Source organism: Gracilinanus agilis, chromosome 3, assembly GCF_016433145.1.
Source record: "Gracilinanus agilis isolate LMUSP501 chromosome 3, AgileGrace, whole genome shotgun sequence".
Classification (NCBI taxonomy): domain Eukaryota; kingdom Metazoa; phylum Chordata; class Mammalia; order Didelphimorphia; family Didelphidae; genus Gracilinanus; species Gracilinanus agilis.
Window position 1 is genome coordinate 264,447,342 of NC_058132.1, and position 14,529 is coordinate 264,461,870.

The 14,529-nt window shown below is 33.8% G+C and overlaps 1 protein-coding gene across 5 annotated transcripts in view; it reads right to left on the minus strand.

Moving 5' to 3' along the window:
* The window catches only part of TANK (TRAF family member associated NFKB activator), a 73,009-nt gene that overhangs the window by 21,101 nt on the left and 37,379 nt on the right, over nt 1–14,529 (minus strand). For 3 of the 5 annotated variants that reach the window (XM_044666569.1, XM_044666571.1, XM_044666570.1), the window contains 2 exons: nt 9,348–9,456; nt 7,568–7,698 (listed from right to left, as the gene is read on the minus strand). In XM_044666569.1, coding sequence (XP_044522504.1) covers nt 7,568–7,698; nt 9,348–9,456 — 240 coding nt within the window. Of the gene's footprint in view, nt 1–7,567; nt 7,699–9,347; nt 9,460–14,529 lie in introns of all 5 variants that reach the window. The other 2 variants (XM_044666566.1, XM_044666568.1) reach the window with 1 other exon arrangement.

Consider the following 14,529-nt stretch of genomic DNA (forward strand, 5'->3'; position numbering starts at 1 on the left):
AGGTGACTGGCTAGAAAAACTGCAGATGAGCCTCAATACAGTCATTTTAAGATAAGTGAAAAGTAACCCAAACTATCTATTGAGGATGATGGACCCAGAAAAGGGCTTTTGGAGTCAATGTAAAATATGTCTAAAAGCAATGGGCAATATATTCTTGTAGCTAGAAAGATCATCCAAATGTAGGACAGTATCAGGAAGAAAGCTGTAGAAAAATCAATCAATAAATTATATATATATATATATATATATATGTATATATATATAAATAAATATATATTTTTAAGTCCCCAGGCCACCTTGTGGAAATTTAGTGCATACGCACCTGGAATAATACATGCAGTACAAGTTGCTATACTGCAAGAGAAAAAAGAAATCTAAAGTATAAAATAGTTAACTATAATCAAGAAGAGAGGGAACTACTACATGAGGATAAACTGAAAAGATTAGAATTCTAGTACAGAAAGTTCATGGCTTGCTTAGAGAGGTTATTATGAAACCTATCATATGAGAAATCAAATATTTGTCAAATCCTAGAATATTAGACCCAAGGGATAAATACTCCTTCCAAACCAAGTTACTGGCTACTTCACCTTTTCTCTCTGCTCCAACCCCCCCTGCCAATTTCCATAAAGCTTAATATATAATAAACCCTACAAAACTCCCCATCAATCTTCACTAAAAGTACCTAATATACCATGTTAGCTTTTGGGAGAAAATGGAAGAAGATAAAAAGATAGAGGATGTGAAGAGAAGACGAGAGAAAGGTGAAAGGCAAAGGTGATAGGAGAATGCCAGTTTTTTCATCTTTAAAATTACTTTCTTAGACTAAGCTAAAACTAACCAATAAGCTCCAATATTCAATGACTCTACAGGTATTCTGGAGTGTACATAAAAGTAAAATCTGTGAGATTTTAAAAAGCACTATGTTCTACATAAGAAAATAGATTTCAGGTGACAAATTGGCATCAGTCCATGATTTTCTCCCATTTCTAATACTGCTTACAGCAAAATTACAAAGCAGAAGATTAAAAATGATATTCTGGATTATACCAGAAGCAGACTCACAGAAGGAAAATCCTGCAAGTATAATAATACTAATTGAAAAGCAAACAAAAAAGCCATCAACAAAGTTTTCACTGTAAATGTTAAAATACTTTGGGCATCACCTTCTTTCTCTTGTGGGGTTATTATATGTTAAGTTTTATGGAGATGGAAACTTCTTATTTTTCCTGTAGGACTTAACAAATCTAGGTATATTGTTTGTAACCAATAAATATGGATGGACTGACTGACTAGTAAATTTTTGGACATTCTTTAAATGCATCCAGATTCTACATTTAGTTACAAATGCCAAGAATAGCATATCATAAATATGTATATGTATACATATATACACACATGTATGAATGTATGTATTAACCCTACAGTCCTCCAGTGACTACTGGTTCAAATAGTCCAATCCCTCCATTTACTAGGTGAGAAAATTCAGGCTTATCAATTCAAGTGACTTGGCAAAATCATAAAGTCTATTAGAGTAGAGACGAGGCTGTTGGCAAAATGCTTATTCTTCTTGAAAGCGGGGTTGGGGTGGAACAGCTAGGGTACTCAATGGATAGAGAGCTAGGACAGGAGACAGGAGGTCCTGAGTTCAAATGTGGTCTCAGAATCTTCCTATCTGTCTGACCCTGGGCAAGCACTTAACCCCATTTGCCTGGCCCTTACCTCTCTTCTGCTGACAGTTACTATCAATTCTAAGCCAGAAAAAAAGTAAGGGTTTTAAAAAAAATGGGATGGGGCACACTAAACTGTGAGCTGTCAATTCCCATGGGCAGAGTTATCCCTAGGAATTATATGTTCATTCAAAGACAAGGTGTCCCAAAATTCTTAGTGCAATTTAAAGCTACCAATGCTTAAAAAACTTCACTAAGTCTTTTGGGATATCTCCTATTTGAGAGCTTTCTGTTTTCAGAGCTTAAACTAGCTTCTAGGGAGATATGAAATTTAGATTGTACAGTCTCTGCTCTCAACTGAGTTTAAACTCTAAGGTTTGTGGTATTTTGGGTAAAAGTAAACCAAGACAGACCATTTCTTTAAGGTACACCATTTTTTGGTGCGTTGGCCTACGATCCAGTTTGATAAAATTTTGGCTGACAGATTCTTGTTTTAAATTAGCCATTTATTTGCGTGGTTCCCTTAAAGCTCAAAGATACTTTTTTTTTTTAAACCCTTACTTCTGTCTTAGAACCAATACTGTGTACTGGTTCTAAGGCAGAAAAGCAGCATGGGTTAGGTAATAGGAGTTAAGTGACTTGCTCAGGGTAACACAATTAGGAAATGTCTGAGGCCAGATTTGAACCCAGGACCACCCTTCTCTAGGCCTGACTCTCAATCCACTTAGCCATCTAGCTGCCCCACAAAAACATTAGTTTGAAAGAATCCTGGTAAAAGATTAGGTTCTATCTGTGATGTAATAGCTAACATTTATATACTGCTTTCAGGTTTACAAATATTGCCTCTCATTTGATCCTCAAAACCACCCCGGGAAGAAGCTATTATCACCCCCATTTTAGATATGAGGAAATCAGGGATAGGGGAAGTTAAGTGAGTAGTCTTGTGTCTTTCCTAGTAACTGAGGGAAGATTTGAACTTTGGTTTTCCTAAGCCCAAATTCTACACTCTATCTACTGCACTGCAGAATAAAGGGAACTGCTGGAATCAAAGCAGCAAATTTAACTTAATATATGGGGCAAGGTCAGAAGTAACAACAATGGGTCCAGCTCTAACAGGATTTAGCTCCAGGTATCACGGTGGTGAGCTGTATTTCAAGGTTTCTTACTGACAGTTCCACTATTATCATAATACTGGGATATTTTATCTGGACCACATCGCTCAGAAAACTCTATGTCCAACCCTAATGTCATGGTATCAGTAGATGGAAGGTATTCTACAAAGCAGGAGATTTAAAGCAGGGCTTCAAAAACTGTAGGGGGCACTTTGACTCCTAAAGACAAGAGCCAGAAAGGTGATCTGAGAGAGAAACAGAAGGGGAACATGGAGTGGAGCTGTAGTTGCATCTTCTGATTCCAGGACCAAAAGCAGGAAGTAGTTTTCATTGTCCTTATCTGTCTCTAGGACACTTCTGGGGGAAAAAATATAAAACCAAAAAACCCTGCCAACCAACAAACCCAAAACTTTAGAAGAAGAAAGCACTGGACCATAAGTGTTTAACTCAGAGTAGCAGGTTCTAAAGTGGCCAGGTCCTTCTCCTTCTATACTATGTTGGGGGGTGGGGGGGTCACTGGGGACAAAATAGATTTTAATTCCCCTTCCTTGTTGTTTTGTGTCTTAATTAAATGTTTTTATTATTGGATTTATGTGCCCCTTTCATAGCAATAGAGAATGGATAAGAAAGGGAGTTGGGTCATGAATCAGCTAGGTGGTAATAATGAAATCAGAAGGGAACAGGTTTAAATCTGGCCTCCAAAACTTTCTAGTGGTTTAACTCTGAACAAGCCACTTAATTTCTATCTGTCTCAGTCTCTTCTCATCTGTAAAATGAGGAAAATAATAAATCTACCTACCTAGGATTGTTGCAAAGATCAAATGAGACAATATTTGTAAAGAGCTTTTCAAAGTTTAAAATATCATTCTAGTTATTATTATTATTATATTCTAAAAGAACTTACTAAACCTAGGAGAGTAATAAGAGTGCTATAAAATATATTTAGAAATATCCTCCATAAACATAAAATGGGGCATGAAGGTGTAGATGACCATATATTTTAGTTAGCTCTAAACATATAAGCCAGAAATTAGTATAAATGGCTAAATTTTATTATGCAGGGAATTGTTATAATTCTTATTTAATTTTTGAGATCATAGCATTATTTACATGGGACAGGCAAAAAATTATTTTTTAAAAAAGTGAATCTACAATGCAATTTTGGATATATATATATACATATACATATATTTCTTTAAAAGTATGACCACAAAATTTCAAGCATGATTATATCCACATCATAAATATAAGCCAGTATACTTTATTTAACAGATAGATCACTTAGATGAGATGAAATATGGGGGCATAATCTAGATCACTTTATCATTATTAATAATTACTTATTAAGTTCCTACATTCATTTTTTCTGATGACCTACTCAGAAGCCTTGCATTCTGGGGTGTTCTGGGTTTATTTCTACAGCCTTGCTGAATGGACTTCCTATCTAACCAGAAGTTTTATGTCCTGGGGTGCTTTGGGCATGGAAGCCCCTGCTCTTCTTGTACTGCTTCCACAGGGTTATTCTCAGTAGGCATGCTGATATTAATTTTGTAGCCAAAGTTAAAAGAAAATAATGTTAAGCCAATATATAAAATAGTATTCAAATATATAGAACAGAAGACTTCTATAACATATATGCATCCTTTTAAATACTTACTCTTAGGGAAAAATAAAAAAACACAAAGCTTGCACTGATAACCTAAAAATTATACAAATCTGTTTTTTAAACTCAGTTGAACTAGTGAAGATAACATAGAACACTTAGCCTGGCTTACTTGAATGAACATATTCCATTTTGGTTCTAAGCCAGTTTCTTTTTTCATTTCCTCAAATGCTCCTTGACACCTCAAGCTGGCTGAAAATTTCCCCCTTACCTGAGGAGTTTCTATTGTCTTCAAAGAGGTGCTGCAACTAAAGAGAGAAGAATTTTGCCTACTAGAATCTAATAATAAATAACAACATTTATAATTATTCAGGTAATACTGGAACAGTTTCATGGTTGTTCAGCTGTATGACTTTTTATGACTACATTTGGAATTTTCTTGGCAAAGATACTAGAGTGGTTTGACATTTTCTTCTCCTGTGGATTAAGGCAAACAGAGGTTAAGTGTCTGGCCCAGAGTCACAAAGCTTAGTGAGTATCTGAGGCTAGATTTGAACTCAAGTCTTCCTGACTTCAGGTCCAGAGGTCTATTCATTGTATTACCTAGTTGTTACAGGGACAGCATTCTGTGTATATCTAATTACCCTCCCTCCCCCAATTATTTCCTCAGAGAATAAATATGTTATAAAAATGTTATTCTATATGCATCATCCTGGGCTTCATAATATAGATAGTATGAACCAGACACAAAGGACTCCATTATGAAAGAATCAATGTTGTTGAATTCCCTTTTATGAAAAATAAGTGAATAAAGAGCTGAAAGGTACTTCAGAACCCATGTAGTCCAATCCCCTGATTTTACAAATGAAACAGATACAGGAAAAATTAGATTATATCCATGGTCATACAGAATTGGAACCCAGGTCCTTCTGAGTGCAGAGGCAATATTCTCTCCTCTTCTCGTCATTTTGCACTACTTTGATTACTAGTATTTAATTACTTGCATTTTATTTGTAGTAGTTAAATGGTACAGTGGATGGAGCACTGGGCCTAGAGTCAGGACCTAAATTTTGCTTCAGACACTTAATAATTGTGTGACTGTGGACAAGCCATTTAAACTACTCTCTATTTGGTTTCCTCATTTATAATATGGAAATAATAGCATCTACCTTACAGAATTGTTGTGGGAATCAAAATGAGAGCATATATATAAAGTACTTTGCAAATCTTAAAATGCCATGTAACTCTGAGTATTTATGGAAGGGCAGCTAGGTGGAGCAGTTGGTAGAGTGCTGTGGCTTAGTCAGGAAATCTTATCTTCCTGAGTTCAAATCTGGCCTTGGATATTTACTATCTGTGTGACATGGGCAAGTCACTTAACCCTATTTGCCTCAGTTTTCTCATCTATAAATGAACTGAAGAAGGAAATAACAAACCACTCCAGAAACAACAAACAGCCAATGAAAACCCCAAATGGAGTCACAAAAAGCCAGGCAAGACTGAGAACACCTGAACAATAATTATTCATGGAAACTATACAGAAGACAGGGCTTGCAATGGATGTTTTATCAGGGGGGAAAACTACAAAACTGAGAATACCAAGGAGTTCTTTCATCTTAAATTTCCTCTTATATAAACATTATAAATGTGTACTGTAATGCAAGGTGGCTAACAGAAACTTTTTGCTTCTGCAATTTCTAAAGGTCACAAAACGTTTAAAAATTTAAAGCTTCAAGTTGGGTTTCTACAAGGTAATTAGCATTTATCACTAACCTGATAAAACCATTTTCAAATTAACACTTCTGGATATAATTTACTTAGTTCACAGAAATGTAAGACAACTGTATTCATGGTTCAAATTTAGTAATAAGTGAATAAATACAGGAATTGAGTTTTTAAAATTACAAACTTTTGTAGTTTATTAAAACTTGAATTGGGAGGGGGCATCTTTAAATGTGAATATCTCTGATGTACAAAGCCTTGATCACAAAAGTATTATAGAATTAGTGAAAAACTCAGTATTTAGTTAAAGTACTAAATAAGAGGGTTCTTATAAATACATAGAAATAAATTTTGTGATTCTTCTAATAATTATTAGCCATAGTGTTCTTTCACCTCTCCAAATTCTCCCACTGTTTCTACTAAGTGAAAAATGGGATTTAGACAAAAATTAAGTTTAGTGCATTTACTTTTACTTCATTTAGAAGGGCAAGTGGCACAAAGATTCATGTCTAAAGTGATGGTATTGGTACTAATTCTTTTAGTTTGGATCACCTTCAGTTCACTTGATCTTTTTCTTATCTTCTGACCAAACCTAAGGAAAGTTTCTCCCCAAACCTGTATAAGAAGATCTTTCGAACTAGATGGGTAGAATCATTGGTATTACCTTTCTACTCCCCTCAAAAAAAAAAAAAAGCCTACCTTTGGCTCTATTAAGAAGAAAATTGGAATATGGGATAATACTTTAATTATAATTAGCAACTAATTGAAAATGAAACCTTTAAAAATTGATTGTCATTTTTTCAAATTGCTTAATATAGGGGTCTTGAAAATATAAAAAAAGAGACCATTAAAGTTTGGGTTCTCTATGACTATAATTTACCTCACTGAAATAAAATAACTAAAAATAAAAAAAAGTAAAGGCAGTTGTAGAAAAAAAAACAACTAGAACAATTTTTTTGGTGAACAGCCTAATGACCATTTGCAACAAAGCAAACATTCTGGTGTCTGTTACTTAATTCCTATCTTGATACTTTCTCTGATGTAGCTTCTAATATATACCCCCTAGATAAATGATAGTGAGGAGGACAGTTTGGGGGATGTGAAATGCCAGCCTTAACAATAATTTAATTTGAAAGCTTCAGGAAAACAGAATGTAGTTTACATAAGAACATACAAATAAGATGAAATTATATACAAGGGCCTTCTATTAAATATTCTTGGTGGTAGAACATGGAAAAATACACTGATTTATACTTACTACACAGCTATATTTGAGTTTTGGCTTTTGCTAAAGTAATCTGGAGACTGGAGGAAATTCTAAATCATGGCATAAGAGTTTTTTGTTGTTGCTATTTGCTTTTAAAAGTGAACCACTCAGAAGGCTGTCAAAATTGATTTTTCTTTTTATATTCCTATTAGGGCATAAACTTAGAATTCCACATGAAGTCAGGGAAGACTACCTTTGAATGTTTTTCTCTTGGTATTCCTGATTTCACTTTGTCATGGGGTTGATCAAAAGTTACATTAAGAGGCTTGTCAGTTTTCCTTTTTTCACTTTCTTCCACCATAGGTATATAGCCATGGAGCTTATCTGAAAAACAAAAATAGCTTCTCAGGTATTAGCATAAAACTATGTTTTTTCCTATCCTATAAAAGGCTGAATGAAATCTAGAAACCAAAAAATCCAAATAATTGTGACTAGATAAAATAGATTCATGCTTTAAAATTGTAAGAAATTATCTATAAAAATTATTTTAATAAATTACATTGAAGCATTCTTATTTTTATAGAAATTGTTAAAAAACCATTTAACCACTCATAAACCCAAGGCAAATAGAGTCAATCCAATTCAACAAGCATGTGTTTATCACCTTATTGTCTTCTACATGCAAATATTTGTGCTAGGTGCTGGTGTCACAAAGACAAAATGACATCTAGCCTTTGCTCTCAAGAAACTTAAACTGTAGGGGAAGTGAAGAAAGTAGAGTGGTACAACATGTACACATAAAAGCAAAGACAAGATAATTTGATGAGAGAGAGCACTAACAACTAGGAGGATGAGAATAGGTTCTCCATGAGAATTGGCTCCTGAGTTGAGCCTTGAAGGAAGTTAAAGACTGGATAAGAAGAAGGTGAAGAGGGGATGATTTCTGGGTATAATGGACAGCCTGGGCTAATGCTGAGAGACAAGAGATAAAATACTGAGTTTGCGGAACAGCAAGAGGCCAATCCGTCTGGAATGATATGAAATAAGTCTGATATTAGGTTGGGGTCAGATGCAAAAGGTTTTAAATGCCAAGCTATGTATACACGTATACCTGTATGCACACATTTAATATAGATTATACTTAATATACATGCATATATGTCAAATGTATATTAAAATTATATATATGTTAAAGATAACAAACTACTTTCACTTCATTTAGAAAGACAGTATCAAAGATTCATATCTTCATGTATATATGTGTGTGTCTATAGCTATATCTTTATATATATATATGCACTCATATTTCCATATACATGTACACATATATATCTGTATAAACACATATACATAATTATATATACACACAGATACAAATACATATCCATACACACACTCTCATACATCCATAGGATTTATTTATTTATAAAGATGTGCAAGCTTTGGGAGCTTATGATAACATTAAAAGGTAGGTAGAGAAAGAAAAGGGTGACTATGGAACATGGATGATGATGAACCAAAGAACACTGAGAAAAGCAATTATACCAATAAGAGGAGAACCAAGAAGAGATCAGTTTCAAAATATGAAAGAGACAGTGAATATGCTATATATGTAGGTTTTATTATTGATATGATCAATTATGCTGATAGTTTTCCTAAAACTGAAAATATGGTGTGTGTGTGTGTGTGTGTGTGTGTGTGTGTGTGTGTGTGTATATATATATATCAGATTTAAATCTATATGTACACATTCACACAATGTATACAATATATGTATGTATTTATATACATTTGAAAATTCCAGAGTACTAAGAAAGCACAAAGGTAAAGTTACTCTTTAGAGAAGTCGTTTCCTCTATCAGGGCTTCAAATGTCTTTCCTTAAATGTCAATAATAAAAATATAAAGATTTTATACCACAGTCACCAAAATATAAGAACTTTGTAGTAAACTAGGAGAAAGAATCAAAACTTCCACCTTTTTTTCCTCTATGGAGCTCAAGAAAGAAAAAAAAAACAATTAACACTGACATACCTCTGCTGGAATTCACAAGAAGTAACTGTGATTTTAGCTTGTCAATAATACTTTGTTGAAGTGACAGCTGTTCCTGTTGTTCACGTATTCTCTGTTCATAGTTTTCAGTCTGCTGACATAAAAAAAAAGTTAGCCTGATATTTACTGACAGCTAAATAAAACATATATAATGGACTAGTTCCACTCAAATAATTTTAATTGGATATGATCTACCTACTTGAATTTTTATTTTCTTAGAATTTTATTTAGTATATTTAGCAAGCACTTGGTCCCTGAGGTATATCTCTAAAATCATCCCTATAACTATGACTAATTTATTGTAAAGCCACCCACATTTAAAGGAACTCGAATATTTCAAATATAAGGTTAGTCAAGATGTTTTCAAAATAAGTTTCCTTGCTCCTTTAAAGTTGGTATTGAACAGTTGGAAATACCTAGGTTCATTCCTTAGTGATAGGATCTATGTTTAATTAGTGTGGCAACAATCTTCACCAAATCATATTGCAACCCTTCTCTTCCTTAGTAGGTACTTTTTGTGAGTTACTATTGAGTTACACCCCTCAAAACCAAACCAAAAAAAAAACAATTTCATGGGATCAGGATCCTTGATTTAGATATCCTTGATTTAGATTTTCATTTATTCATTCTTCATTTATTCATTCACTCATCAAGCATTTATCAAGCACCTAATACTTGCCAGGCAGTGTGCCAGGCACTGTGGATGTAACAAAAATGATGCAGTCCTTGTTTTTCATAAAGCTTATTATGTTCTTTTGTGGGGAAACAATACATATGTAGAAAATGAAATATAAAATAGATACAAAGTAATTTGGAGAAAAAGAGAGAATTACTCTACCAAAAGATTAGCAGAAATGAGAAATGTTGGTGGATCAATTGCCAAATTTGGCTAATGGTTCTTAGAGAAGGAGCATGGTGTAAAGAAAAGAGATGGGACCAGACTTGGCAATCAGAAGATCCTGGTTGGCAATTTGTGTGAGATGAGACAAGTCATTTGTCTCTCTGGTCCTTAATCTGTAAAGTTAAGAGATTTGGACTAGATAATCTTCAATGTCCCATCCAGCTCTAAATCTGTTTTCCTTAAGTTATATCACCAAGGGTCTTTGAGATTATTTAGTCTAATCCCTTAATTTTGGAGATGAGGAATGTAGAGTCCCAGAGAAGTTATGGTTCTCTTAAGATTACAGAACCAGGATTTGAACTGTAGTCCTCTAACTCCAAATCCCACATGATTTCTAAAAAATGTACCACATAGTTATGTCCTCCTGGTCAGTCTTCTATTGATAAACTACACCAAATTAGAAATAATTTTTAAAAAATATCTTATAGTGTTCCTTAATATAAGTTAATTAAAAAATAATATTTTAACAAAAGCCCTGATGACTTTATTTACTTTTACACAAAAAGAATAAAAATACTGAGCAAAGTTACAAAATAGAAGGATCACGATTGAAGAGCTGAGAAAAAGCAATTTAACAAAGTAAAAATTGATTTTTAAACAGATATTTTTCTAAAGGAATTAAAAGTTTCAAGGGAAAGTCATGAGTCATTGCTAGTCTCTATTTACTTTGTCATTTATGATAGTTTCATATTCTCCCTCTGCATTTTTACTTTAGTTAACCCTATTAAATGGCAATGGAATATTGAGCAAAATGTAGCTATTGCTTTATGGCAAGGTAGGTACTGAAATATTAACCCAATATTTTAAAATACTGCATCAGAGCTACTAATTTCGGACAAAAATCTGAGAAATGATATAGGCAAAACCAAGCTAATATGTTGACTGGTGCTAAGAAAACACACTATTAGATGAAAATAATATAACTCTAGAAGAAAAAATCTTTTTCTGTGAACATAAGTAAGATGGTGAAAGTGAACAAACTGATCGTGATAAGATTAGCGATATAGGGTTCAAGTGGTCACATGGGTTGTCAATGACTGCCTGGCTTCCATATTGAAGGCTGGTTGAACAGATACAATGTCGTAATCCTTTCTATGACACTATGATGTAATTTGCCTGTCGAGGATTATTGTTGCCCTTGTGAATATGAACTTTTTCCCACTGTCAATTGAAAAGTCTAATGAAGTTCTAACCTGAATAAAACTTTTAATAGTCTCAGAGATCCACTAGCCTGAGATTATTTATACATTTATACAGATATGTTAGAATTAATGGCTTTTACATGGTGACATATTACTTTGGAATCTAATCCTGGACTGTGACATACATCTTCATTTTCTTCAAAGGGCCTAGCACTGTGCCTTACACATAGAAGGCACTGAGTAAATATTTGCTAGATGCATGAAAGGGCAAGAAAACTTTCAAACAGTTTTCATTTTAGTGAGTACTGGAATAAAATTCATGAGACCATTTGGCTTGTTCCTATAGCTTATATTTTCCAAATCTAAATCTTAGAAATGACCTAGTCAAACTCATGGCCAAACTATCTAGTGATATCTAGACTCATCACAGTGGATTCAGAACAGGGGTACATTCTGAGAGTATGAAATAGAGGAAGAAACCTGATGGTTACAAAGTTGCAAGTGCACTGGAGTTATGTGGGGACATTGCCATCTGGGCAGTTTATATCCTCAACATCTATTGCTGCTTAAAGAATAGTAGGTTCCACATGGAATGACACTTTCTTAAATGAGTTTGAAACTAAGCAGTTATCTTTTAAAAGGATAAGAAAATATGTACAATGACAAGATAAGCTATCAGTAAGGTTTAAAGTGGAGAGGTTTCATTTCGAGAAAGAGAACCTGAATTAAAATCCTAGACCAGCTACTTACTACTATCAAGGTCTCAATTTCTTTGCTAAGGTAAGAGACTAGTCTAGATCATCCCTAAAGTCCTATATGACTTTAAATCAGTGATGGGCAACTTTTTGAGCTTGGTGTGTCAAAATTCGCTAAAAAACCGAGCATAACTCGGGTGGTGTGTCACTGTGAGAAAAAAAAACACCATAATTTCACGATATTTACAGTTTAAATAACAAAAATGTATAATTGTAACATATAACTATATTTAATAAACCAAAATAGATAAATTAATATAGGTAGAATTGTCATCTATAGTGCAAAGAGTGTCTACACTATACTACTGCAAATGTTTCATCCTCAGCATGTCGCCCCATTCTTCTCTCCATGCAGCCGCATGTGGCTGTGTGTCATCGAAAATGGCTATGCATGTCAGTGCTGACACACATGTCATAGGTTTGCTATCATTGTTCTAAATCCTATCTTTTTTGCCTTTAGAGAGTATTAATTATTTCATTCTTCGTATCTGTATCCCTAGCACCTTAATGTAGTAGTTCCTGGCACACAGAAGTCACTTAATAAATGCTTTTTTGTTAAATGAGTCCTATTGTTTAGAGTAGTTGAGTAAACTGTTAAAAGAGTTTTCTGCTTGGTTAATAATGAGGCCAAAACAAAAGTAAAATTTTTCAAATCTTGGCCAATTTTAAATCTACAATACCTTATTTAAACTGCTGTCTATGAAAAGAGAAATGATCAACATTAACATTAATTTTCCTTCATTAATAAAACAGAAAATAGCCTTTGTCAAGTAATTTTTAGTTTTCTAATCTAATACAAAACAGGCTTAATATATTAGTATATAACATGTAAATAAAAATGAATGATGAATTAATGAGGAATGCTAAAGGGATCAGTGACTACTACAAGTTGAAGAATTTTACTACTTTGTTTTGGTGGCCTGAATAATCATATATAAAATTTGGAACATTATTCTTCTTGCTACCTTTTTAAAATGCAAAGGTAATGAGACCATAACAGATAAAGCCAGAATATGCCAATGAAAGAGATTTTCAAAAGTGCCTTGGGGAAAAGTAAAAAGCATTTATTTGTTCATTTACTAAGAGAAGGCAAAAAAAAAGTCAGGTCAGAAGGTGATAAGTGAATGAAGATTAAGTCTGAGGAAATAAGGACTGAAGTATAGACAAGATTATTAAGTATTCTGAGGTAGAAAGTAAAATGCTTATGCTGTCTACTAAAATAAACAGATTCAAGAGGAGGAGGAACATTCAGGAAAAAAAGCAAGATAATGATGACATAAATTTGAAGGGGGGAGAGGCTCCCCCCAAATAATATACCTAAGCGGAAAATTATCAGAATTTAGCTTTCCTCTTGCATTTGGAAACAATGAAACAGAAATGATCTGTAGGGAAATAATAATGGTTGTCATTTGTAGAGTATGTCTACAGAATGGATTAAAAAAAAACAAAACCTGGAAAATGTTACACAGGTCAAATAATTGTTGCACTGTCGGTACATATTTTTAAAAATGCATTCCCAGAGTAAGTATACTCCAGCAACTATCAAAGACCCCATGAAGCAGAAAAATCACTAAACCAAATTGAAAATGTACAACAGCAATGTCTTGTCAACACTTCTGTACAGAGCACAGACATGACAGCTAAAACAGACAGAAGAGAAGATGCTTTTGACAGCCAGGGTGTGTGAATGATTCTTTGAGTCAGATGGCAGCAACAAGTTACCAACTAGAAGATCTGCATGACAACTAACCATCCATCTGTATCAAACACCATCTGGCCAAGATGACTCCGGCTTCTGTGTGTTTGACACGCCTCCCAACGCTGAAGACTAGCAAAACAAGTGGTCCACCCGCAGCTGAAGAAGTAAACAGGTATTACATAGTCCTAGTAGAAAATGGATTTGGGTGGCTGAACAAGCTGTGGCACAGCAGTGTGATGGAATATTACTGCACCATTCAAAGTGACAAGCTTGAAGAATATAAAGAAATATGGAAAGACATATGAAATTATGCAAAAGGGAAGAAAACAGAACTAGAAGAATAGAATATACATTTACTATGATTACAAAAAGCAGGAGCATAAAAAAACTATGGGCACACAGATGTAGAAGAGATTGAGTCAATAAGCTATTATTAGTTTCCTTCTTTAATTCTGTTTAGATTCTTTTAAGAGAGAATGGATTTGCATGCTAAATAATGATGAATCCTACATCAAATACCAAGTTCAGAGATAACTCTCAATGACCAAGGACATTGTGTAAGTCTCAAATTCCATAATGAAAGTATTCTACACATATACTAAACTTCTCTACATGGAACAAAAAGCTTATCTTAATATCGGTTTCCAGGTCATATCATTAATCTCCA